The 26,695-nt window shown below is 44.2% G+C and overlaps 2 protein-coding genes and 2 pseudogenes across 7 annotated transcripts in view; 2 read left to right on the forward strand and 2 right to left on the reverse strand.

Annotated features, from left to right (window-relative positions):
• LOC121574689 (inositol 1,4,5-triphosphate receptor associated 2) overlaps positions 1-2,690 on the forward strand; it is a 30,605-nt gene extending 27,915 nt beyond the window's left edge. The window contains exons 36-37 of the mRNA XM_045212349.1: positions 780-899; positions 1,849-2,690. Of these exons, the coding sequence (XP_045068284.1) occupies positions 780-899; positions 1,849-2,113 (385 nt within the window). The 3' untranslated portion in view covers positions 2,114-2,690. The remainder of the gene's footprint in view (positions 1-779; positions 900-1,848) is intronic.
• A 230-nt stretch (positions 2,691-2,920) lies between these two features.
• Positions 2,921-11,257, reverse strand: LOC121574688 (annotated as a pseudogene).
• Positions 11,258-16,020: 4,763 nt separating this feature from the next.
• On the forward strand, positions 16,021-19,862 carry LOC121575694 (electron transfer flavoprotein regulatory factor 1). 6 transcript variants are annotated; one of them, XM_041888970.1, is made up of 4 exons: positions 16,497-16,508; positions 16,692-16,768; positions 19,073-19,149; positions 19,320-19,862. In XM_041888970.1, exons 3-4 carry the CDS (start codon positions 19,105-19,107, stop codon positions 19,524-19,526), a joined length of 252 nt encoding a protein of 83 aa, XP_041744904.1. In that variant the 5' UTR covers positions 16,497-16,508; positions 16,692-16,768; positions 19,073-19,104; the 3' UTR covers positions 19,527-19,862. The 6 variants fall into 6 exon arrangements, with proteins under 6 accessions (XP_041744909.1, XP_041744905.1, XP_041744904.1 ...); XM_041888972.2 differs by lacking the exon at positions 16,497-16,508 and adding an exon at positions 16,941-18,033 and having other exon boundaries at positions 16,717-16,768; XM_041888974.2 differs by lacking the exon at positions 16,497-16,508 and adding an exon at positions 16,941-18,033 and having other exon boundaries at positions 16,717-16,768; positions 19,076-19,149.
• A 79-nt stretch (positions 19,863-19,941) lies between these two features.
• Positions 19,942-26,447, reverse strand: LOC121575693 (annotated as a pseudogene).
• Positions 26,448-26,695: the final 248 nt, after the last annotated feature.

Consider the following 26,695-nt stretch of genomic DNA (forward strand, 5'->3'; position numbering starts at 1 on the left):
TCCACGAGGTGAGATCTTGCATGGAGTCCCAGGCCGAGGGAGATTGACAGTACTTTTGTGTTTCTTCCATTTGCGAATAATCGCACCAACTGTTGTCACCTTCTCACCAAGCTGCTTGGCGATGGTCTTGTAGCCCATTCCAGCCTTGTGTAGGGCTACAATCTTGTCCTTGACATCCTTGGAGAGCTCTTTGGTCTTGGCCATGGTGGAGAGTTTGGAATCTGATTGATTGATTGCTTCTGTGGACAGGTGTCTTTTTTACAGGTAACAAGCTGAAATTAGGAGCACTCCCTTTAAGTGTGCTCCTAATCTCAGCTCGTTACCTGTATAAAAGACACCTGGGAGCCAGAAATCTTTGATTGAGAGGGGGTCAAATACTTATTTCCCTCATTAAAATGCAAATGTTTTTCTGGATTTTTTTGTTGTTATTCTGTCTCTCACTGTTCAAATAAACCTACCATCAAATTATAGACTGATCATTTATTTGTCAGTGGGCAAACGTACAAAATCAGCAGGGGATCAAATACTTTTTACCCTCACTGTATGTAACAAGTCTGTAGTTGAACGTACAGTCAGGAGTACAACCTGCGTACATAACAAGTGCATGTGGAACATTGATTGCAGAGTATCTTTGTGTGTTTGTGTACATGCCCTGAGCATGTATGTAACAAAATAAATGTTGTGTTAAACAAGTGTGTGTGTGAGACATGCATTAGTGTCGGTATGTGTGTAATGTATTTTTTTGTGTGTGAACCGTGCATGCCCGTCCCATCCCACAGGCCTGCTTACGACGCAGACTCCCCTTCAGAGGAGGAGAGGAGGGAGGAGCCTGTTCAGAGGAAGTCCAGTCTCACTGAGCTGGGCAACAAAATCACCGCCCTGATTATGCCCAACAAGACGTTAGTAGTGAACCAACCAACCATGTTTAGCTATCAGCTACAGCCAGGCAGCACTGCTTTTCACTGCTACGTAGCTGGTTAGGCTTAGTAGCTTCTCTGCCACTCCTGAGGCTTATACACTTTTCACACCATCGTGCCGACCTGAACCACACTGTACTGTGCTGTCTCAGATATGTATTTTTTGCCAACTACGATGGGTGGATGCGTAACGAGGGCAGAGCAGTATAACTCTGCTTGGCTCAGTAGTGTGAAAAGGCTTCTAGATGCTGTAGCCTGGATTCCTGTCTGTTTTCTGCTTTAGCCATCTGCTTGCCAAATGTAAAGCAGTTGGTTAAATCAGAAGCAGATCTGGCTTCCAGGCTGTGCTGCTTTAGGTCCAGGGAGCAGACTCTGGTCCAGATTGACTGAGCAGAAAGGCTGGCGTAAACAATATACCTGGTCTAGAGCAAACGCTTTGTGAATCTGGCCCAAGTCTCTGAGCGGTCTCTGGACATGTTGTTGTGGTATGGTGGGGTACTCGGTCTCAGTTCAGTGTTTCTGCTTCAAACAAACTCTGTCAGCTCTAATCTCTTCCATGCATTCCCATCAGGAGAACTGCTGTGACTGTGTGTGTGTGTGTGTGTGTGTGCGCCCCCTCTGGAGTGTATGTGAGACATGCATTGCCTCGCCGCTCAGCATGTTGCAGTTCTCTAGTGCTCTATTTCTATTTTCTATGTACCAGGTGTGTGCTACAGAGAACGCTTTGGAGTGGTGGTCAGTCCATGCTGCTAACACCATCTTAACTTAGCCTAGCATCGCTACATCACTGCTTTGGGAAGACAGACAACCAGCTGACTAAAGCAGACTGACTGTCTCATCCAGACATTAGCTTCGCTTTGGCTAACCCAGGCTAAGTTTTACTTGGCGTCCATTCTAAATCTTCTCTTTCCTTCTCTCCCGTTCTCTCCAGTCCCAGCCTGGCAGAGCAGGCTGCAGCAGCCCCGTGTTTGGGCTACTCCTCCCGGCCTGCGTCTGCAGCCAGTGGGTCCCGGGGACTATGGCTGTGGCTGGCCCTAGTAGTGGTCCTAGCAGGCCTCCTGGCCCTCCTAGCCAGCCTGGTGCTGCAGCCGGCCGTGGACGCAGCGTCCGTGGGGACCGGGGACTCCTGGGTGACCATCCAGCAGCTCCTGTGGCCCTACACAGGGCTGAGGCACAATGGACAGCCACCGGTTTAGAGGGGCTGTGGCCCCAACAGACAGAGTGATGGACAGGCAGGCCTCGGGGTATGTTCAACCCCTGGACGGTCTTCTTCTGCAACTTTAACCATCACGTGTGTTAGACTAGTTAGTGTGTGAAGAGAGAGCACTTGAAGACAGAAGCAGTCGGTGTGTTGGTACTGGGGCTACTGAACACTGACCACCACAGCTAAGGGAGATTTCCTATTGGTGCCCGGAGACATTCTACCACGCCATTACAGAAGGGGGATTGTAATGTTATTGGCCGGTTGTTGGCTGTTGTATATGTGGGCACAATGTTGACCAATGAAGTCAAGAAGGACACTAGCGTTGGGTTGTCCAATCATGTAATGGACTTCAGCGCATGCTATCCAATCACGTCACACCTTTTGAGCGTTTGTTGGTCCATCATCCTATGGACATCAACATGCTTGCTCATGGACAGTGGATTTAGCAGTTTTTGCTTTTCAAAACACATTTCATAGTAAACTTCTGAATCTATTATGGCGGTTGCCTGAAGAGGCCACCATTTTAAGAATTATTTTGCATTAATTTGGTGTTGCAGGTGAAATCGTTTTTAAAAAATTAAATGTATGAACCTTGGTAATACGCTGCCATTTTTTAATGTTTAATTTATCGTTTGACAGCATTAGACTGTGTGGGGATATGTGAATATCTATTATATTGCATCTGTTTTTGTCATAACCAGCGTTTGTTACAAACTCACATATGGTTTTTACTCTACTTCTTTAAATGCTCACTTATGAAATTCATACTTTTGTATGTTCCAAAGATGGGGAGTGAAACTTTACACAATAAAGGAACTTTATTCTACAGAAATAAGCTTTGTGGTTTTACATGAGGGTCCATCTGTTGTAAGGGTTAGAGGTCTATTAAAGTTCACAGTGAGCAGTCAGTCATACCCACGTTGTTCCGTAGGTTGAAGTTGCCGCTAACCTCTGATACAAGATCAGATATACATATTCCCCCTAATGGTTAAAGTTATGATCGGGAATAGTCAAATCTGATCTTAGATCTGTGGTTGTTGGCTACTCCGACATAGAGCTTGGGGGTCTAGTATCTACTGTAGTCAGGAGTATGTGAGAGGCCGTGTGGCACACAGCAGTCTATGCACGGCATCGACAAACAGGTGGTGAGTGTCGTTCCTGTCCTGTGGGGGACATGCTGTCTCGTAGCATGTGCAGGAAGGTGGAGTGGAACTCACTGCCGGGGTCCAGTTCTGGAGAGAACGCCTCACTGTGTTCCTTGATCCTCAGCCTCTGGTTCCTCTGGGCCCCCAGCAGGTACACACACCATGAGTCCTCTCGGACCGGGTCTAGGTGCTCACACACCTGGGAGATGTTAATCCTACTGTACAAATACTACGACACATACACACCACAACCACTCTGGCACTGGGATGGCTGCTAGGCGAAGGAGGCGGTGACAATAGTAGGGTCAATAGCCTATCCATCTGCACTGACAAAGTACTATGCAGGTGCAAGGAAATGTGGGTCAGTACTAGAGGTGAATCTCAATCAAGTCCAGTCAACCAGCTCAGTGTTTCCCCTATATGCACTGCAGCTCTTGTTCCTGATTTCTGAAGCTACTTCTGTTACTTTCTGGGGCGGTCCTCTATACAAGCACACTTCCTCATTCTACGTGTGTATGCGTGACAGACGAGAGCGAGGATGTGAGTGTGTTTAAACAGTATGCATCTCTAGGTGTGTGTGTGTACCTGTAGCGCCAGATGTTCCTGGCCACACTGTGTGTTCCACTGGCTCCAGGAGAAGGCAGAGGAGAGCAGGGCCATCTGTTCATACACAGCGTGTTCTATCAGAGGGTCCTGGAGAAAAGGTTCATATTATGAGACAAGCTTTTCAACACAATTTAAGCCTAACCAGATTTTCAGTTCCAATGAGTTGGTGATTTGTTGCACTTTTTTTGGGGGGGGTGTCCTACAGGGGAGGAGAAGGATACTGCATCAGATGTTTCTCACCCCAACCTATCAATCCTAATCTACTGTAGGTTTCCCATGAGTTGCTAACAGGTTTTTGTTACAAAAAGCTATACAGGTTCAACAGTGTTACAAGCAACATGAATTGTGTGCCCACATTGCTTTGTGTAACATTCATCATCTAATCCACAGTATACGGGTTGATGGCATCACCTTTGTGTTTACGCTGACATATTTGTCTGAGTATTGGTTGACGAAGATGTTGACCCCGGCACTGACCATGGCTTTCTGCAGGCCAGAGGGACTCATCCACTGGCCCAGGATGTGGTTCAGTCCTCTCTCCTGGTCTGACTGGATCATACACTTGCTGCCCTGTCGGAGAGAGGAGCAAGGAGTCAGGATGCATTATGTCATGGATCTGGGCAATGCCTCGATACTATAATAGCCTCGTTTCCTTCATTACCACTGAAAACCTTGGATAGAGTTCCACAATACTGTTTCTCCAGAAATGAATCACTGAGGAAAGTTCACAAATAGAAGAAGCCATTTTAGACAGATGAGATGCACCCAACAGTATGTCTATGGAGTAGATGGAGCATGACAGATTGTGAGTTCTTGCCTTGATGTTGATGCTGACTTCAGTAAGGGCTGCGGTTATGGTGAGCAGGGGAGAGTCCTGTCCCAGTGGTCTGAGCTCCCAGCTCTGGAACGGCATGTTGGCATACGAGTCCTGTAGCAGCGTGAAGGTGTAGAACGTGTCCATCTTGAAGGAGATCTTCCGCTCAGCCTTGTCAAACGACGTCTCACTGATGCAGTCTGTCTTCCAGTGCTGACCTATTGATTGATTGACAGATCATTTTAGATGTGTTGAATAGACATCACGGCTCTCAATTATGTAGAATAGGGAATCATGTCAACTCTACACATTTCTATCTCAAAGTTCTGTACATTTTGTGTAAAGTACCCCCCACAAGGTCGGAACTACATTCAGAATCTGGGAAATGTTAAATACATGTATGTAACAGTATCATATCAGTCCCAGTCAATGTAGAGCCTGTCCAGTTCTACTCCAGGTGTCTCTCTCACCTTCAGGGTCCCAGCAGGCCATCTGGGGGTCCTCCAGCAACAGGACAGAGTCAGGCAGGGGGACAGGTCAGGACCCCACCGTCCCCTGGATCTGGGACTGGTCTGTGTGGTAGGGGAACGGCTGCAGCCCTGTGTCCAACAGTTGGGGGTTGGGGCGAGAGACACTAATGTTAACTTAAAGAAATAAAGGCAGAAGTGTTTCTGTTACTTTCCTCAAGGCTATCTAGTCTCCTTGATTAATGCATCATATCTAACAACTGCAAAGAGGAGTTGTACTTTATCGAGGAGTTTACACATTCAGTGACAGTCCATTAGATTTTAGATTGAGATTTTAGTAATTTAGCAGACGCTCTTATCCAGAGTGACTTACAGTTAGTGAGTGCATACATTTTTCATACTGGCCCCCGGTGGGAATCGAACCCACAACCCTGGCGTTGCAAGCGCCATGCTCTACCAACTGAGCTACACAGGACCATTACACTGAGTGGTAGGAAGGGAAACTGCTGTCAGAAATGATACGTGCTGTACTTGGTGGTTCTGGTTCACCTCTCTCATCTCCCATCCGTTGAGTTGTTGGGACTGTGGCGGCAGACAGAACACATCACAGTAGAAGACTCCTCCCAGGGGCGTGTACTGCTACAGGTCCACCACCTGATCCGCATAGCTGTCAATCACTGGGTCCATTGGAGTGGGGGCGGAGTCTCCCTCACCTGGACAGGACATACAGTGGGGAGAACAAGTATTTGATACACTGCCAATTTTGCAGGTTTTCCTACTTACAAAGCATGTATAGGTCTGTAATTCTTATCATAGGTACATTTCAACTGTGAGAGACGGAATCTAAAACAAAAATCCAGAAAATCACATTGTATGATTTTTAAAGTAATTAATTTGCATTTTATTGCATGACATAAGTATTTGATCACCTACCAACCAGTAAGAATTCCGGCTCTCACAGACCTGTTAGTTTTTCTTTAAGAAGCCCTCCTGTTCTCCACTCATGACCTGTATTAACTGCACCTGTTTGAACCCATTACCTGTATAAAAGACACCTGTCCACACACTCAATCAAACAGACTCCAACCTCTCCACAATGGCCAAGACCAGAGAGCTGTGTAAGGACATCAGGGATAAAATTGTAGACCTGCACAAGGCTGGGATGGGCTACAGGACAATAGGCAAGCAGCTTGGTGAGAAGGCAACAACTGTTGGCACAATTATTAGAAAATGGAAGAAGTTCAAGATGACGGTCAATCACCCTCGGTCTGGGGCTCCATGCAAGATCTCACCTCGTGGGGAATCAATGATCATGAGGAAGGTGAGGGATCAGCCCAGAACTACACGGCAGGACCTGGTCAATGACCTGAAGAGAGCTGGGACCACAGTCTCAAAGAAAACCATTAGTAACACACTACGCCGTCATGGATTAAAATCCTGCAGCGCACGCAAGGTCCCCCTGCTCAAGACAGCGCATGTCCAGGCCCGTCTGAAGTTTGCCAATGACCATCTGGATGATCCAGAGGAGGAATGGGAGAAGGTCATGTGGTCTGATGAGACAAAAATAGAGCTTTTTGGTCTAAACTCCACTCGCCGTGTTTGGAGAAAGAAGAAGGATGAGTAGAACCCCAAGAACACCATCCCAACCGTGAAGCATGGAGGTGGAAACATCATTCTTTGGGGATGCTTTTCTGCAAAGGGGACAGAACGACTGCAACGTATTGAGGGGAGGATGGATGGGGCCATGTATCGCGAGATCTTGGCCAACAACCTCCTTCCCTCAGTAAGAGCATTGAAGATGGGTCGTGGCTGGGTCTTCCAGTATGACAACGACCCGAAACACACAGCCAGGGCAACTAAGGAGTGGCTCTGTAAGAAGCATCTCAAGGTCCTGGAGTGGCCTAGCCAGTCTCCAGACCTGAACCCAATAGAACATCTTTGGAGGGAGCTGAAAGTCCGTATTGCCTAGCGACAGCCCCCGAAACCTGAAGGATCTGGAGAAGGTCTGTATGGAGGAGTGGGCGAAAATCCCTGCTGCAGTATGTGCAAACCTGGTCAAGACCTACAGGAAACGTATGATCTCTGTAATTGCAAACAAAGGTTTCTGTACCAAATATTAAGTTCTGCTTTTGTGATGTATCAAATACTTATGTCATGCAATAAAAAAAATGCAAATGAATTACTTAAAAATCATACAATGTGATTTTCTGTATTTTTGTTTTAGATTCCGTCTCTCACAATTGAAGTGTACCTATGATAAAAATTACAGACCTCTACATGCTTTGTAAGTAGGAAAACCTGCAAAATCAGCAGTGTATCAAATACTTGTTCTCCCCACTGTACGTACAGGTGGACATGGGAATCACAATATGGAATGAAAGGGACTGGTTAATTCTCAAGCAGTTTTTATAGTAACATGACTAGGGTTGCAAAATTCTGGTAACTTTGCCAAAATTCCATTTTTTCCAGAAATCTTGTTTGGAGGACTCACGGATTTCCTACTTATTCCCTCCTGATTGCAACGCTAAACATGACACACTAAAAAGAATCCAAACAGAACAGTGAAATATATCATGTTATTTGACTACTTTGTCCTCTGAGGCAGTTGTAGTCTCTCACCTGAGTCATCTCCCTCTAGCATGGTATCTATCTGACTCCCTTTCTCCTCCAGCTTCTGTTTCACATCCTCCAGCTGCTTCTGACCACTCCTCCTTCATAATAATAATAATAATATGCCATTTAGCAGACGCTTTTATCCAAAGCGACTTAGTCACACGTGCATACATTTTTACGTATGGGTGGTCCCGGGGATCGAACCCACTACCCTGGCGTTACAAGCGCCATGCTCTACCAATTGAGCTACAGAGGACCACTCATAGACATCACACTCACCGCACTCTGACACACATGCACATGCACACAGATGTTAGCCTATGTCACTTTTAAACAACTTTTCATTAATCCTATGATTGTTGTATCCAGCTTACCTTCCTGCCTTCGGACCCCCTGACAGACTGCACCTCTTCCTCTGCACCTCCCTGCTGTGTGCTCCATCTCCCGTCACCATCTCCCTCCGTTCCCTCGCGGGGGTCGCTCCCTCCAGAAGGGGCTCCTCCCTGGCCCAGAGACATCCTGCTATGGGGTCTGGCCTTTCAGGTTGGCCATGTGAGACAAGTGGTCGTAGTGGGTGTGGAGGATTCTCACAGCGATGTCACTGACAGCCAGCTGTTTTGGCAGCTCAAAGCCCAGCCCCACCTCCTCGAAGTGGAACCCTTTAAACCTGGAGAGCCACAGAAAGAGAAACACTGTCACAAATTGAAAATACTAAATTGTTCTGTTTTCGCTTTACCCAACGCATCCATAAGAATGGGTTTGAGTATAAACAGACTGTTAGCAAGGAGACTAGATAGAAAGTCTCTATTTGTGTGAAGTGAATAGAATGAAAATCTGACCGACGTCTGTGACGTGCCTTGGGTTCTTGTTGAGGTTGGCCCACAGACACAGTGTGAAGTTGTCATCCTGGACCACTGTCTGCATGTTCCCCGTCTCAATGTCTGAGTGAGCATTCGCCCACTGTGGCCAGTGAAAAACAAACAGACATCAGCAAAACATGCTCATCTTACATTACAAAACTGGCAGACATGTTTTCTGCATGTCTTATACATCATCAGTACCCCTACCTTGAGTATCTCGTCAGTGGTGTGGTCATGTTTAGACTGGATGAGAGTCTGGATGGAGAGCAGGGTCTCCTGGTACCTCAGGGCATCAGCTGGTTCAGGCTGGTCCCTCAGCATACCCTCCAGCTCCTCTAGCAGCTTCAGGCGGAGATAAAGGGCAGCCATGTTTATGTTCATCATTCATTTGGTAGAATCCTTATAGATCAATACATGTCTCAAATAGAAGTGCTCTTGACTGGGTCACGTTAAGTGGGGTCAAACAGGAACAAGTGTTTTCAAATGCAAAACTGAAATGAGCGTTCTTATCAGACACATTCAGAATCACATTTTACATTACATTTTAGTCATTTAGCAGACGCTCTTATCCAGAGCGACTTACAGTTAGTGAATACATATTTTTTTTTATATATACTGGCCCCCCGTGGGAATCGAACCCACAACCCTGGCGTAGCAAACGCCATGCTCTATCAACTGAGCTACATCCCTGCCGGCCATTCCCTCCCCTACCCTGGACGACGCTGGGCCAATTGTGCGCCGCCCATGAGTCTCCCGGTCGCGGCCGGCGGCGACAGAGCCTGGATTCGAACCAGGATCTCTAGTGGCACAGTTAGCACTGCGATGCAGTGCCTTAGACCACTGCGCCACTCAGGAGTACTATCACCTTTGTTTACTCCTGTTTCATGTCTCCTTAATGTGACCCTGGTGTTTAATAGTAAACCTACCTGTAGAGCCAGGGCACACTCCTTCAGAACCGGTTTGATCTGGACCTCTGGGTCCTCCCTCCACAGGTTGATGAAGGTGTTGATCTCCTGCTGGACTGAGGGGTCTGGACTCCCATCAGAACGCATGTACCTGTCCCACTGGGGAGAAACATAAGAGCAGATTTTAACGATGTCAAATAGGGCTCATCTGGTTTATATGTCTACGTCTACCAAGGCATGCCATTATGGTAGTCTCTTGGACATGGTGTTTAAAAAACATAACATGAAGGCTAGGACTATCAGGGCAAATATCTTCAGTAACTACACAAAAGTCAGGCCAGAGCTTTAGAACAATCACACACCTTGGCTTTTTCTCTGGACTCAGTCTCCCACTTGGTGACTGCAGTCTGTTTCTCTTCCAGTAGATGACGCAGTTCGTTCAGCTTGTCCTCTCTGCGATCTTTGTCCTGTCACAGAAAGCAAGCAATGATCACTATTTTTCATTAGGAAATTATGGACAGGTTTAACTTCAAGAGCCCTCTCCGTACACAAACACAGCGATAACCATGAATGATAAAGGTCAGTGATGGTAACACCTTTAGCTCCAGTCTCTGATGCTCCTCCTGCTCCTTCCTCTCTCTCTCCAGCCTCCCCTGCTCCTCTTTCTCAGCCAGGGAGTCAAGCCTCTACACAGCAGAGGTGGAAAGGAGTCATGGGTCAAACATACAGTACATGCTATTGAAGTAGCCCCATGAATGTATCTGATGTCTTACTGATGTATCACTGTGCATACTATTGAAGCATCTCATAATACAAATGGCAGTTCAATAGCACAGATCAAACGGTACAAATGCACACACAGACATACAACCATTAGCATACAACAAAGGTTTTGTCATGGATTGAATGATAACGAGAAATGACAGTACCCTCTTCCTTTTTGTCTTCTCTCATCCTCCTCTTTCTGAAGTTGCTCTTTTCCAGCCTTACTGAGCTTGCCTCCTTTCTAAATCAACAATTCAACTTAATGAACAAATGTAATCAATTGTGATCATAGACACATTTGCAAACTAATGAATTATTGCAAGTTGTGTGCATTACAAAAGTTGAGTGTGAAGGTAAAGAACATAGCTATCTAAAGAACTTAGACTCAGAGATTCTGGGGAGAAATTGAGAACATGCTATTATATTCAATTTAGCTAGCTAGCTAGCTATATCTACTAGGTCTAGCATGTTATATCTCTCATGAATCGATATTATGCTATTCATAACAGTAGTTAACAGAGTCACCTTTGCATCCTTGGGTGGCTAACAAGGAGAGAACATACAGAATAGAAAGTTAGGGGATATAGTATTTAGCTGTAGCAAGATAATGCTGAAAGAAACAAAAAGAGAAAAATACAGACTTGCAGCAGCATCATAATTGCAGTAGCACTTGCAGTAAAGAGAAAGCTGATTTGCAGTGACTTGCTTGCTAGCTAGCTAACGTTAGCTAGATTACTTAGCTAGCTAAACCAGAGTTAGCTAACTAGCTATGTAGCCAGTTTGTTACTTGCCAGAGCAAGTACTTATGCAACTAGCTGTATCTAGCAACTTAATATCTTAACAACCTAACCAGATATTTATTTTCTTACTCACTAGCTACATAATAAAGTAGCTATCATTTGTTTGAAAACTGCTCACCATCTTCTCTTGGTGGGATATCTATCAGCCGTCAACTCTTTTCGCGTCCAAGTTACCATGGAAACGGTCACGCACGCACAGTAGTTAAATATTTTGGTTTGCGACATGTACAACGATTTATGGCGTTGTTTATGAACTCGTGTTAGATTTTGATTGTATGACTTCATTTGCCCTTTTTATATATAAAAAAGGGGTCATACAATCAAATTAAGTGATAAAATCAAAACAAATAAGAAAAAAAGGCTAATTAATTAATACAATCAAAATCTTGACACACAGGTCCATGTATGCACGTGTTCGAGAGGATCAAAACCATAATGTACTTTATCTTATTGTGCTTTCAAGACATCTGGGAACTCGGAAAAATACAGGTCAAATCATGACGTCAGTGATCTTCAGGCCGCAAAGTGTAGCTATGGGCCCGTGTAGCTCAGTTGGTAGAGCATGGCGCTTGCAACGCCAGGGTTGTGGGTTCGATTCCCACGGGGGGACAGTATGAAAAAATAAAAATATGCACTCACTAACTGTAAGTCGCTTTGGATAAGAGCGTCTGCTAAAATGTAAAATGCAAAGTCTGCGCTCTAGAAAGAGGCCTGAGTTCCCGACATGGAATTCCGAGTGGGATCACCGTTCAAAACTATTTATCCAAGTTGGAGCTCGTTTTTTTCGAGTTCTCAGTTGTCTTCCATGCTGTCACAGTCACTAGCCCATTTAAGCTTAATATCCTTGTCATCTGTCGCCCTCCAGGTTCCCTTGGAGAGTTCATCAATGAGCTTGACGCCTTGATAAGTTCCTTTCCTGAGGATGGCTCACCCCTCACAGTTCTGGGGGATTTCAACCTCCCTACGTCTACATTTGACTCATTTCTCTCTGCCTCCTTCTTTCCACTCCTCTCCTCTTTTGACCTCACCCTCTCACCGTCCCCCCCTACTCACAAGGCAGGCAATACGCTTGACCTCATCTTTACTAGATGCTGTTCTTCTACTAATCTCACTGCAACTCCCCTCCATGTCTCCGACCACTACTTTGTATCCTTTTCTCTCTCCCTCTCCTCCAACACTACTCACTCTGCCCCTACCCTCTGCTCAATCCTTCTCCCTCCAATCTCCTGATTCTGCCTCCTCAACCCTCCTCTCCTCCCTTTCTGCATCCTTTGACTCTCTATGTCCCCTATCCTCCCGGCCGGCTCGGTCCTCCCCTCCAGCTCCGTGGCTTGATGACTCATTGCGAGCTCACAGAACAGAGCTCCGGGCAGCTGAGCGGAAATGGAAGAAAACTAGACTCCCTGCGGACCTGGCATCTTTTCACTCCCTCCTCTCTACATTTTCTTCATCTGTTTCTGCTGCTAAGGCCACTTTCTACCACTCTAAATTCCAAGCATCTGCCTCTAACCCTAGGAAGCTCTTTGCCACATTCTCCTCCTGCTGAATCCTCCCCCCCCCTCTCTGTGGATGACTTCGTCAACCATTTTGAAAAGAAGGTTGACGACATCCGATCCTCGTTTGTTAAGTCAAATGACACTGCTGGTCCTGCTCACACTGCCCTACCCTATGCTTTGACTTCTTTCTCCCCTCTCTCTCCAGATAAAATCTTGTGACTTGTGACGGCAGGCCGCCCAACAACCTGCCCGCTTGACCCTATCCCCTCCTCTCTTCTCCAGACCATCTCCGGTGACCTTCTCCCTTACCTCACCTCGCTGATCAACTCATCCTTGACCGCTGGCTATGTCCCTTCCATCTTCAAGAGAGCGAGAGTTGCACCCCTTCTCAAAAACCAACACTCGATCCCTCTGATGTCAACAACTACAGACCAGTATCCCTTCTTTCTTTTCTCTCCAAAACTATTGAGCGTGCCGTCTTTAGCCAACTCTCTTGCTATCTCTCTCAGAATGACCTTCTTGATCCAAACCAGTCAGGTTTCAAGACTGGTCATTCAACTGAGACTGCTCTTCTCTGTGTCACGGAGGCTCTCCGCACTGCTAAAGCTAACTCTCTCTCCTCTGCTCTTGTCCTTCTAGACCTGTCTGCTGCCTTTGATACTGTGAACCATCAGATCCTCCTCTCCACCCTCTCCGAGCTGGGCATCTCCGGCGCGGCTCAGTCTTGGATTGCGTCCTACCTGACCGGTCGCTCCTACCAAGTGGCGTGGCGAGAAGCTGTCTCCGCACCACGTGCTCTCACCACTGGTGTCCCCCAGGGCTCAGTTCTAGGCCCTCTCCTATTCTCGCTATACACCAAGTCACTTGGCTCTGTCATATCCTCACATGGCCTCTCCTATCATTGCTACGCTGACGACACACAACTAATCTTCTCCTTTCCCCCTTCTGATAACCAGGTGGCGAATCGCATCTCTGCATGTCTGGCAGACATATCAGTATGGATGACGGATCACCACCTCAAGCTGAACCTTGGCAAGACGGAGCTGCTCTTCCTCCCAGGGAAGGACTGCCTGTTCCATGATCTCGCCATCACGGTTGACAACTCCGTTGTGTCCTCCTCCCAGAGTGCGAAGAGCCTTGGCGTGACCCTGGACAACACCCTGTCGTTCTCCGCTAACATCAAGGCGGTGACCCGATCCTGTAGGTTCATGCTCTACAACATTCGGAGAGTACGACCCTGCCTTACACAGGAAGCGGCACAGGTCCTAATCCAGGCACTTGTCATCTCCCCGTCTGGATTACTGCAACTCGCTGTTGGCTGGGCTCCCTGCCTGTGCCATTAAACCCCTACAACTCATCCAGAATGCCGCAGCCCGTCTGGTGTTCAACCTTCCCAAGTTCTCTCACGTCACCCCGCTCCTCCGCACACTCCACTGGCTTCCAGTTGAAGCTCGCATCTGCTACAAGACCATGGTGCTTGCCTATGGAGCTGTGAGGGGAACGGCACCTCCGTACCGTCAGGCTCTGATCAGTCCCTACACCCAAACGAGGGCATTGCGTTCATCCACCTCTGGCCTGCTGGCTCCCCTACCTTTGCGGAAGCATAGTTCCCGCCCTAGCCCAGTCAAAACTGTTTCGCTGCTCTGGCACCCCAATGGTGGAACAAGCTCCCTCACGACGCCAGGACAGCGGAGTCACTCACCACCTTCCGGAGACATTTGAAACCCCACCTCTTTAAGGAATACCTGGGATAGGATAAAGTAATCCCTCTACCCCCCTTACCCCAACCCCCTTTTTTTGTAAGTCGCTCTGGATAAGAGCGTCTGCTAAATGACGTAAATGTAAATGTAATGTCTTAAATGCACTGAAGTCGGAAGTCGGAGTTTTCCAAGTTCCCAGTTGTTTTGAATAGGGCAATACATCGGGTGCATGTTGTCTCACGTCAGATCAGATGGCGTCACGGAGGAGTGACGCTCTCGTGCTATCTAACGTAAGATATTGGCCGTGTTCGAGAAGATCAAAACCGTATCATGGGTAAACTGTGACTGACTGACTCACACTGATCTACAAATAATAAAGAGTCGTTATTTAGGATACAAGGTGATTTGTAGATCAGTCAGTCTCAACTGGCTGCAATGTCGAACGCGCCCATTATTTTACCCATTGATCAAAGTATGCGTTTTTGATTAGATACCTATGTATCATGGGTAAATTGTGACTGACTGACTGGGTGCATTCGACATTGCAGCCGGCTTTAAAGGCGAAGTCGAGACTGACTGATCTACAAATCACCTTGCATCATAAATAACTACTCAATATTATTTGTAGATCAGTCGGTCAGTGAAAATGTACCCATGATACAACACCGTTTTATGCTCTCGAACAGGGCCACTGTCTGACTCTACAAATAATAATGGGCGCATTCGAGCCGATCACTTTTGTCAAGTCGGTGACCAAATTGTTGCATTATGGGGATAAAAATTGTCCGACTTGCGCCTACATGTCGACTGCATGAACTTGACAAAAATCATGTGATCATGAAGTTTTGACTGCAGTCGCCTGCAAGTTTCTGCAGTTGCTCTTCACCAACTTCATCCTGCAGCCATCGCCTGCATTGTACTGTATATTGTCAATTAATCATTAGTTGTTGTTTTTTTACTCATGCAAAAGTAACCAAAGACATAATCGAAACAGGAACCAACTTTGCCGTGATTCATGTATACAGTGGACAAATTAATGTGATGTTTGAGGCCCTCACACTAATTGATTGTACAATGTACGCACATATGATTTCAGTTTGTTAGTGTATGATATGGGGGTTGAAGACGTGTTTTTTTCGACATTATAAAGAAAAACCTATAAACAATGGCAACACTGCCATATTAATCTGAGCATTGCTGTTGGAAAACCACATTTGTGTCTGACTTTCGTCTGTCGCAGATGCACCTCCCCCCGACTTCACTCCTCGACTTTCCTCTACAGTCGGTTGCTTTAGCCTTACCACTCAAACGCGCCCAATGAGTAGTTATTTATGATGCACGGTTTTTTGTAGATCAGTCATGCCGCGTTCATGTGCTAGTTGGAACTAGGAAACTCAGAAATGTCCTACTTGCTAACTGGTTGTACTAATACACGTGCCGCATTCAACGAATCAGCAAGTCGGAAAAGTCAGAGTTTCTTAGTTCCGACTAACATGAGAACGGGCATCAGTCGGCAGTCGCCTGCACTGTCGGTTGCCTGCAACGTCGAACAAGCCCAATGTCTAATAGTCAGAACGTGTCACTCATATGCGACGCTCGTCCCTCCACCAGGTGTAAACGGGTCACTGCTAGAACATTTACATTTACATCATTTAGCAGATGCTCTTATCAAGAGCGACTTACAAATTGGTGCATTCAACATATGATAGCCAGTGGGACAACCACCTTCTTTTTTTTCTTTTTTATGGGGGGGTGAGGGAAGAAGGGATCCAACTTTTGTCCAATTAACGTAAAAATGTCATTTTTTAAACCTTAACCCAACTATCCTAACCTGCTGCTTAAATTATCCTAACCTGCTATGAAAAGGCAAAATTTGATGTTAATTTGACAAAAGCTGGATCCCTTCTAGCCGTGACCCTGGAATCGACGCGATGTTTGACGTAATGCTCCCATGTAGCCAGTTTTCAGCATGGTAGACAGCTTTCAACTCTGCACTGCGAGGATTTATCGATAAGGGAGCCTAGCTATAATGTAATGAAAGCTAAATTATATCGTGTGAATAAATCGATTAATCACAAAGCTAATTAATGTTTTTATAACCGAGGGTGTTTAGCCAATTACTATTATTAGCTAGCTAATCATTCGGTTTCCCAGAGTTTTGCTACCTAGCCGCAGACTTTGTACTGTTACCTAACCTACCAGCTAAGTGAACCAAGGTAAAATAAGCTAAAATGCACTATACATGACACATAGCTAGCTAAAGATTGTAAGGCTCACATGATATTTGATGTGACAACAATCAGACATAAGCATATTTCTTTCTGAGCTGTTGTTTTACATAATCGGCTGCTGAATAGTAATTAACCTGTTGTATCTTCTGACCTTTTCTTCCATCCCAGTAGTGAAAGCTGATACAGTCTCAGGCAGTGACATGGCCAACCCTCTGAGGAGAGAGGTTAGACAGCTGTACAAGAATGTAAGTTCAACACTGATTGACTGCTGTCAATGCACCCACGCTTTGTTGTTGTTACCCACACTTACTTTCAATATGATATTTGCTTCCACTCATGCAATCTTTTGCTGTCTGTCCAAAACAATCCCCAAAGCACTGGGATTATCACTGGTAACCTGCCTCCTTCCACTGACAGCTACTGTATCTAGGACGGGAATACCCCCAAGGAGCAGACTACTTCAGGAAGCGTCTGAACAGTGCCTTTATGAAGAACAAAACAAATGTCTAGCCTATCTATGGGTAACAGGGTTGACATGATATGCTCGATGCACTCTCATTCTGATTGAATGAAATGAGAAGTCCTAGAGTACCCTCCTCCTTTTGTCTTCTCATCTTTCTGAAGTCGCTCCTTCTCAGCCTTAATGAGCTTGCCTCCTTTCTTTTTGGCAGACTTGAACCAAATCAACAATTCAACTTAATGAACATAAATGTGACCATAGACACATTTGCAAGCTACTGTATGCTTGCAATTTGTGGGCATTGCAAAAGTGAATGAAGGTAAAGAACATATCTAAAGACTCAGATGCTGGGGAGAAATTGAAACTTATATTATATTCAATTTAGCTAGCTAGGCCTATATCTACTAGGTCTAATATCTCTCATGAATCTAATATAGAGAGAGATGTTATGCTATTCATAACAAAAGTAACAAAGTTACCTTTGCATCCTTGGATGGCTTACAAGGAAATAACATAGAGAATAGAAACTTAGGAGATATAGTATTTAGTTGTAGTAAGATAAGGCTGAAAGAAGCAAAGGAGAAGCACAACTGAGACTTGCAGCATGCTTGCAGTAAAATGAAGCTGATTTGCAGTCACTTGTTCACCTTGAGTCCTATCTAGCTAGCTAAATGGTAATCTAACTTACTCTGGCTAGTAACAACTGGCTACTAATGCAACTAGCTACTTGGCTTGTAAACATGTTAAACTAACCACAATATTCATTTTCTAACTCTGGTTAGCTTGCTAAATAGGTAATGAAATAACATTTGTTGGAAAACTGGTAATCTTCTCTTGGTGGGCATATCTGTCAACTCTTTTCACGTCCAAGTAACGATGGAAATGCCACCGGAAGCACGCGCAGTAGGTCAATGTTTTGGTTTGCGACATGTAAAACGATTTACGGCGTTGTTTATGAACTCCTATTTGAACTTGTGTGGACGAAGGGCGAAGTAACCAGCTATCGACACTACTTAACTGCAAGAATTTATCGATAAGGGACCTTATAATGTAATGGAATCTTAATTATATCGTGTGAATTAATCACAATTAATGTTTTTATAACCGAGGGTGTTTAGCTAATTACAGTGGTGTAAAGTACTTAAGTAAAAATACTTTTAAGTACTACTTAAGTAGTGTTTTTGGGTATCTGTACATTACTTTACTATTTATATTTTTGACAACTTTTACTTTTACTCCACTACATTCCCAAAGAAAATAATGTACTTTTTACTCCATACATTTTCCCTGACACCAAAAAGTACTCGTTACATTTAGAATGCCCAAGCAGGACAGAATTATGGCACCTATCAATATAACGCTTTGTCATTCCTACTGCCTCAGATCTGGCGGACTCACAAAACACACTGTCACAAAACACAAATACTGTGTCTGTAAATGATGTCTGAGTGTTGGAATGTGCTCCTGTCTGTTCGTAATTAAAAATAATACGAAAATTGTGTGCCATCTGGTTTGCTTAATATATGGAATTTGATGTATAGCTTTTACTTTGTACTTTAACTAAAGTATGACAATTGAGTACTTTTTCTACCACTTGTACCTAAGTACATTTAAAACCAGATACTTTTAGACTTTTACTCAAGTAGTATTTTACTGGGTAACTTTTACTTGAGTCATTTTCTGTTAAGGTATCTTTACTTTTTCTCAAGTATGACAATTGAGTACTTTTTCCACCACTGGCTAATTAGCTAGCTGCGATTCAACCAATAATTGTCTGTTGACGTTGTGCTGGGAGACAATGTCAAAAGACAATTATTGGATGAATTGCAGATGCCAATTAACTAGCCAGCTAGCTAATCAATCGCCAATCGCAAGCTTGCCCTTTTGTACTGTTACCTAACCTACATGCTAAGTGAACCAAGATAAAGCTAAAATGTATGCATGACACAGCTAAGATTGTGAGGCTCACAGGATATATGATGTGTGACAACAATCAGACATATGCACATTTCTGAGCTGTTTTACATAATCATCAGCTGCTGTATACTAAATCCCCTGTTGTATCTTCTGACCTTTTCTTCCATCCCAGTAGTGAAGGCTGATACGGTCTCAGGCAGTGACATGGCCAACCCTCTGAGGAGTGAGGTTAGACAGCTGTACAAGAATGTAAGTTCAACACTGACTACTGCCAGTGCACCCACCCACCCGTTGTTGTTACCCGCACTTACTTTCAGTATCTGAGATTTGCTTCCACTCATGCAATATTTAGCTGTCTTTCCAAAACAATCCCCAAAGCCTGGAATAATCATTGGTAACCTGTCTCCTTCCATTGACAGCTACTGTTTTTGGGACGGGAATACCCCGAAGGAGCAGACTACTTCAGGGAACGTCTGAAGAGTGCCTTTATGAAGAACAAAGATGTCACAGACCCTAAGGAGATCAAGACGCTAGTCGACCGTGGGGAGTTTGTGATAAAGGAACTGGAGGCCCTGTACTATCTAAGGAAGTACAGAGCCATGAAGAAGCGTTACTATGAAGAATAATTGTCCGCCATGCTGAATATAGGCAGACCAATAGACTGATAGCCTAGATATTTGGCAGCTGAATCTTCAGTATGCAAGTTTTAGTTTAGCCGTCCATGAAGAAGAGTGTTATTAGCAACACAAACGTCCTTAGACACAAATGTTAGCTATATATTACAGAAAAAAGTGTTATGAGCTACACTTGCCACTCTTACACACCTCGAGTTGTGGAATCAAGTCCGCCAAATGCCTACAGTTCTCTCATGTGTACATAATTGTAAATAATACATGATAGAATGTATTGATAACTTGTACAATGTAATTTAATTATATAAGTATAAATATGAGACACAGCTATTTCAAATGAATGTTTATTTTAAGTGTACAACACTGATAGCCCTATCTTAACATAAATGACAAACATTTCACATAAAAGTCAAGCAAAGATATTTTATTATTAACAATCCTAACTTTTCAAGTTGGTGATGTATGCTACATTCATAGAAATATGAGAATATAGATGAGCTATTGATACCATCTGTCAGGACATTCATGAGTCGTGAAAAACAGCAGCACTGGGGAGGGAGAAATATGAGAAGAAAGAGAAACTGTTAAGTCATGGTTTTATCAGCATGTTATGGAAGACTGCTCTTTGTGAAATCCAACTCGTGGACGTTGCCGAAGCCGGGGTTATTGTTTCCAAATTTCCTCTCTCTGTTCTTTGTGAGGTCCAGCTTTCCTGCTCGTCTCATGGCCTAGGTATGGATGAGAGCTAAATTAATACAGGAAAATGGTTGGAAGAGAGAACGTCTTGGAGGTTATTTATTGAAAACACACATATCACTTACCCTTTCTTTAAAGTGCTTGTAAAAGCAAAATAACATTGTATCTTCTTTCATCAAAGTCACCCTTGGTTCCAACTTCAGCTTCATACCCCCTGGAAAGAGACACATTTTAGTGTAAAATAAATATGTTAATTAGACATGAAATATGGCAAGAAGAAACACTACCATTTGGGAAAGAGTACCTGAAAGTAGACTGACCACAAGTCCAACAGCCAGTGTTGTAAGTGTCCCAATAGGACTGAAGTAGAGATAGGACAGGGAGTACCAGGTATCAGCCAGGAAGGGTCTGTAGATGAGACACATAGTGGCATCCAACAGCTATAACGTTGCATATATTGTTTACAGCTGAAGCAGTTCGCTATTTTAACATGACAAGGCTCCTAACATACTTGTTCCCTACAGCAAAAGTGTGACCTGTCCTTAACCAAAGATACTGAAGCCCACAACTTACCTCTCTGCTATATTTTGCTGTAGTACCGTAGTGTATAGGCTTGGTTCTGTTGGGGATGCGGTCCAGTTGAACGCGTCAGCTGCGGTTGTGAAGTTACAACCATGTGTGGTCAGACCTAGAGGCCTGCTCTGCTCTAGTAGAGGAGGGTAAAACTGGGCCCCTATCCCCACCCACAGAGACATACCCAGCCCAGAGAGCAGACCAGCCAAGCCCCCCTGCAGCACAGAACACACAGATAGAACACATCAACACTTCAACATCAACTTTCAGAGAGATTAGCTAATAGTTAGCTTGGTTGTATGCTTATAATCCTGCTTTTGTTAAAGAGACTGTACTGACTCTGGCATTAGCGTATGGATAGAGGATCCCCAGTGAGAAGAGACCCAGTAAAGGCCCTCCGATGATCCCAAAGATACTGATAGCTGCCTACAGGGGGAGACAGAGACATATTTTAGAGTTGCGTACCTCAAGACTGAACACATTTTATGTAGAAGTACATACTCCTTTTGTTGTATCGTATACCTGCAGCAGACCTCCCATTAGTGAGGCTATGCCAGCCATTCCAATACAGAGAGCCCCATACAGAAAGCCTAGAATGAATCATAGGGGTAGCAGATAAAATCATGATAAATCATGGTTTATTCATTTCTAATATCAGCAAGAATATATCAATAGGAAGATGAATATATCATTAAACTCTCTGAGCTCTGTGGTAAATGCAAAGACACCTATTGATATTAGACACTCACTGAGGCCTTTAGAGCTCCAGGACAGGTGTTTCTGACATGTGTGTGTACGGTTTGATCAGATCTTCAATAGTCACGGCAGCCAGAGCATTGACACTGGACGATACCGTACTGTGGACAAGAGAGAGCAAATATAGTGCCATTATTTACCTAGAAATATAACATGATGTAAAATAACATTACAAACATGAACAAAATCTGTATACAGTGTGTGTGAGTGCTATGGAAATAGTAATCTTTGTGTCCCACCTTAGGCTGAGAGAGTAAATATTAAGTCATAGTAGTGATATTATGAACTTTGAGATATTGCATACAGTACAAATAGTAACAAAAGGGTACTTAATCTAGTAGACATATAACAATGTAACATACAAACATTATAAACAGTAGCAATGATCAAATTTAAGATAAAGTATTAGATGGGAATAGTAACCTTAGCGTCCCACTGAAGGCTGCAGCCACAAACAATCCTGGTACTCCAGGGTAGTCTCTCAGGATGTCCAGCACCATATATGGCATCAGCTGTATAGAGAAAGAGGGCTGGTCAGTGTCTGTCTGAGTGGTACCACTGGGTTTGGGTTATTTGGGATATTTTTCCTGGGAACAATCTGGACGTGTGGCCGACATGGGGAAAAAACAGGTTAAGGTGGTTACACTTAGTGGCTGTGAATGTTATCAGTTTAAACAAATATTTTAGAAAATATATCTGTAAAGTGGCAGTCTGGCAGAATAGTAATATTAACAGTGCCTGGTATTTATGCAGGTTAGCGTTTTTCGTCATGAATCTTGTTCTGGAGGCAGCTCTACAGAGTGGCCACTAGCTGGCACAGCCAAAAAATCTGTCATAAAATCTTAACCCTAACATTAACCACACTGCTAACCCTAATACCTAACCCTAACCTGGCCCATCTAGCAGAAATCGCTCAGTTCTGCCTCCAGGACAAGACTCATCCCAATAAACGTCAACCTGCGGTTTTTATTAAAGTGTTATTTCCTGGTTTGTGTCCTCAACCTGATCTGGAGCAGACACCATGCCTGCTGTCCAGGGGTCACAGTGCTTGTAGACGGAGTACAGACAGCCCCGCAAACACAGAACACAGCATGATGACCCACAGTCCTAATAGGTTTATGTAGAGAGACCTGGAAGAGAATACACAGAGAGAGAGAGAGAGAGAGACGAGAGAGAGAGAGAGAGAGAGAGAGAGAGAGAGAGAGAGAGAGAGAGAGAGAGAGAGAGAAGAGTGACAGAAAGAGGGGATAGAGAGAAAGAGAGAGAGAGAATGTGTTTTATCAGAAGGACGAGTAGGCTACACTTCCCCATCGTTTATCAATGCAAGTTCGACGGCCAACTAGCTGAAAAAGTTTGAGAGGGTTTATCTAATGTTCCTTTGTTAGATTTTAGCTCATCTTGTTCTGGCTAGCATCTTGTTGTTGTTGATGTGCATAACTGAGGGAGAGAGAGCCTACCTTCTCATGGTTGTTTGATCAATAGGACTATAAAGTTCCCAAATGTAAGAGGACTCCCGTGGTGTTTACATATTTGCAGAAATCCATTCAGGTGTATTTTGTGGCTTTTGGCGAATCCGTTCTAGTTAACAATCTAAAGTTGCGCTGTTACAACTGCCTGCAAACACCAGTGATGTAAAGTACTTAGGCAAAAATACTTTAAAGTACTACTTAAGTAGTTTTTTGGGGGGTATCTGTACTTGAATATTTATATATTTTGACTACTTTACTTCTACTTCAATACATTTTCCCTGACACGCAAAAGTACTCATTACATTTTGAATGCTTAGCAGGACAGGAAATGGTCCAATTCACATCCCAGGTCGTCCCTATTGGCTCTGATCTGGAGGACTCACTAAACACAAAGTATTTGTTTGTAAATTATGTGTGTTGGAGTGTGCCCCTGGCTATCGTTAAATTTAAAAATCAAGAAAATCGTACCGTCTGGTTAACTTTTGATACTTAAGTATATTTAAAACCAAATACTTTTTTACTTTTACTCAAGTAGGTTTTTACTCGGTTACTTTCACTTTTACTTGAGCCATTTTCTATTAAAGTATTTTTACTTTTACTCAAGTATGACAATTGGGTACTTTTTCCACCACTGGTACACACACAGTCTAGTTCAAAGTGAATGATGGCGGGCCCTTGTGGCAAATGGCTTGTTTGTATAAAGGCCTACTGTAGCTCTGATTGGATATTGCGCACCGGTCTGTGTAGACTCCGGTCTTGGACGAGACAGATGTTTTTATTAGATTTTATTTACTGCAGTGTCTATTAATTGTCCAAACGCTCTGCTGCTTTCCCACTCTATATTTCTATAGAATTTTCACAAATGCCTTAGTATACGTAATTCCCAAACATTCTAAGAATTTATGAAAACGTTAAAATTGCTCGCTTGTCAGATTATTTTCCCGAAAGTGTCATGTTCTTCCTGGGGGTGTATTTGAACAGATTTTAATAAGATTTCATGTTACTAAAATGCTGTCAGTTCCACTTTAAACACTGGGGCTGAACAAGAAATAGATCTTCATGCTCTACTCTATCCTTCCATGAAGATGATGCCTCACATTTTGGCTTGAGTCATGGATTTGCAGGAGATGTATCTCTGCACCTGGGCTTGGTTGATCCCGTAGATACTGGTCCAGACAAACGTGCCTCCAAACGTGATTGTCCAGAAGGTGTGCCTCCTCAGTGGACTAGCATCAAAGCTACAAAGGAGAGAGAGAGAGAGACATTCAGTACGCCCTTTTGCAATGTCTTATGCTGTATTTTGCACCAAAATACTGCACAAAGTCCAGGTGCAGACTCTTCTCCTGCTCTTTTACATCTATAATCTACATGACAATCTATTCACTCCCAGAAGTTGAGTCGTCCTCCGAACTCTGCGTGGTTGAGGATGTTGGAGACTCCTCCCTGCAGGACCACGGCTCTGATGATGACAGATAGGAAGCCTGCCACCATGATGCCCACCTGGAACACGTCCGTCCACACCACCGCCTTCAGACAGCCCTGTCAGAATACACACCCAGCCGTGTTAAATATATGGGTCAAAGGTCACCACACAGTGCTACACAAATCATGTCTCAATCTAACCTCCATCTGTATTTCCCTTACATCAGGGGATAAATGTTAATAAAATAAATGTTTATAGCATTATTTATTGACATCACTGTCTGTCCAGTACCATAGTGCAGTAAAAGGTGCAGACCACTCCTGTTGAAATGACAGCACCCCAGAGATCCATCCCAGTCACTGGAGAGAGACGGAAAAAGAGAGATGCAGAAAGGAAAAGCTAGAGAGATTGACATAATTTAGCAGAGGAGTGGTTTCAAGTGCACTCAATGCCGATGGGGCATGAAATTAAAATATTTTATGACTTATAGAAACTACTGCACCTTGGTTTAATGCCAGAGCTGGAGCATAAATGACTATACCCGTGTAGAGTATCTGTGAGACAGAGAGACATAAGATGTGGCTCTTATAATCACCTGTAGTACAAGGGTTGTTCTCATGTTCATGTAATTCATAATATGGAGGGGGGAGAGTGTTGTGATAAGGTACTCACAGTCTGAACAATGAACATCACTGTCCCTAACAGACGTGTGGCTCTGTTGAACCGTATCTCCAGATACTGCAGAATGATGACAATGAAGAGAAAAAAATAAGAAAGAATGAAATATGACACATTTCCCATGGAAAGGACAATTACATTAGTTCATGTGTGAAGCCCAAAAGACAAAGCAAGAGTATATTCAGCCAGAGGATAAGATGACACGACTGTGCCAGGATTGTTTCAGTCAGCTGATGAAGATAAAATACTGACTCATATTTGAGCTGTTTGAATCATAATCATAATCTAATCATCAGCATCTCAACAAGACTAAGGAATGGACATGTGCAGAGATATTAAGTAATGGAACCGTGACTACTATGACTTTTACCTGAAACAGCAATCTGTTTGTTTTATAGAAAGATTACAAAATTTGGTCAGTATTTTATTTCCTGAATAGATTGCGTTGGTCAATTGGTCACTTTGAACAAAACTTTATGACCCCCAAGATATTTATTTCAGGGATTTAGAATTGCTTAGAATTTGCATTGCAATTACTCTGGCTAATCTCTACCAAACATGTTATACTATTTCTGTTGAATAGAACATAACTCAACTCAACAGAGTGGATTGATTCTCACCTCATATGTACTTGTGATGCCCAGCCTGTAGAAGACAGGGAGGAAGACCTCTGAGCTGACCACCACCACCAGCACATAGGAGAGGCTGAAGAGGCCATAGCTTGCCCCGTATTGGTACACTTCGGCTGGGGTGGCCAGCACTGTGATAGCCGACATGAAGCTGGCAGTCAGGGACAAAGCCACAGGTACGGCTGTCATACTCTGGCCCCCCATCAGAAACTCTCTGGAGCTGCTCTGGCCCCTTCCGACGATGGCATAGTACACCCCGATGGCTGCAGACACCAGCAGCATCAGAGCAAAGACAGCATAGTCCCCAGCCACAAAGGATCCAACCACTGGAGAGGCTGCCATTGTAGCCTTCTGATTGTGAGGTATAGGCTACTCTACTCACTGGAAGAATGTCCTATTCCTGAACTTGTAGTCCCTTGTGGTTTCTGTTATTGGGATGCAATGAACTGCAGAGAATTAGTATTTCTCTATGACATCTATGGTAGCTTACAGTAGGCTGCTGTGCTTTCAGATAGAATGATGTCCTTGTCCATATGTCCTTGTCACAGACAGGATATGAGCTGAAACAGGATAGCAGTGAGCTCTGAAGTCTTCACTGTGCCTGTGTGTTTCTCAAAGACATTACTGGCAGGTAGCAGTGAGTGACTGTGTTGTTCTTGGGTACTGACTCACAAAAGTAAGAATAAACAGATTGGATATCATCATCAGTGGAGGAAAAATAAGAATGCCCCACATTGCCCTCCTCAGAACGGAGGCTTTCTAGTTTTCCTGAGACCTGCCAGTCTGTCCACATCCAGGGTTCTGTCGCTGCCCAGCCTCACTACAGTCAAAGCTCTTGTGGCCCGGAGAAAAGCACTTGACGCACAGCTGGTGCATCTGACAGTGAGCTTTGGTCCAGTGATTAGTGCTTCCACAGACTGCGCACTCATGCTGACGTTT

The sequence above is a fragment of the Coregonus clupeaformis genome, unplaced genomic scaffold, assembly GCF_020615455.1.
Source record: "Coregonus clupeaformis isolate EN_2021a unplaced genomic scaffold, ASM2061545v1 scaf0009, whole genome shotgun sequence".
Taxonomy (NCBI): Eukaryota; Metazoa; Chordata; class Actinopteri; order Salmoniformes; family Salmonidae; genus Coregonus; species Coregonus clupeaformis.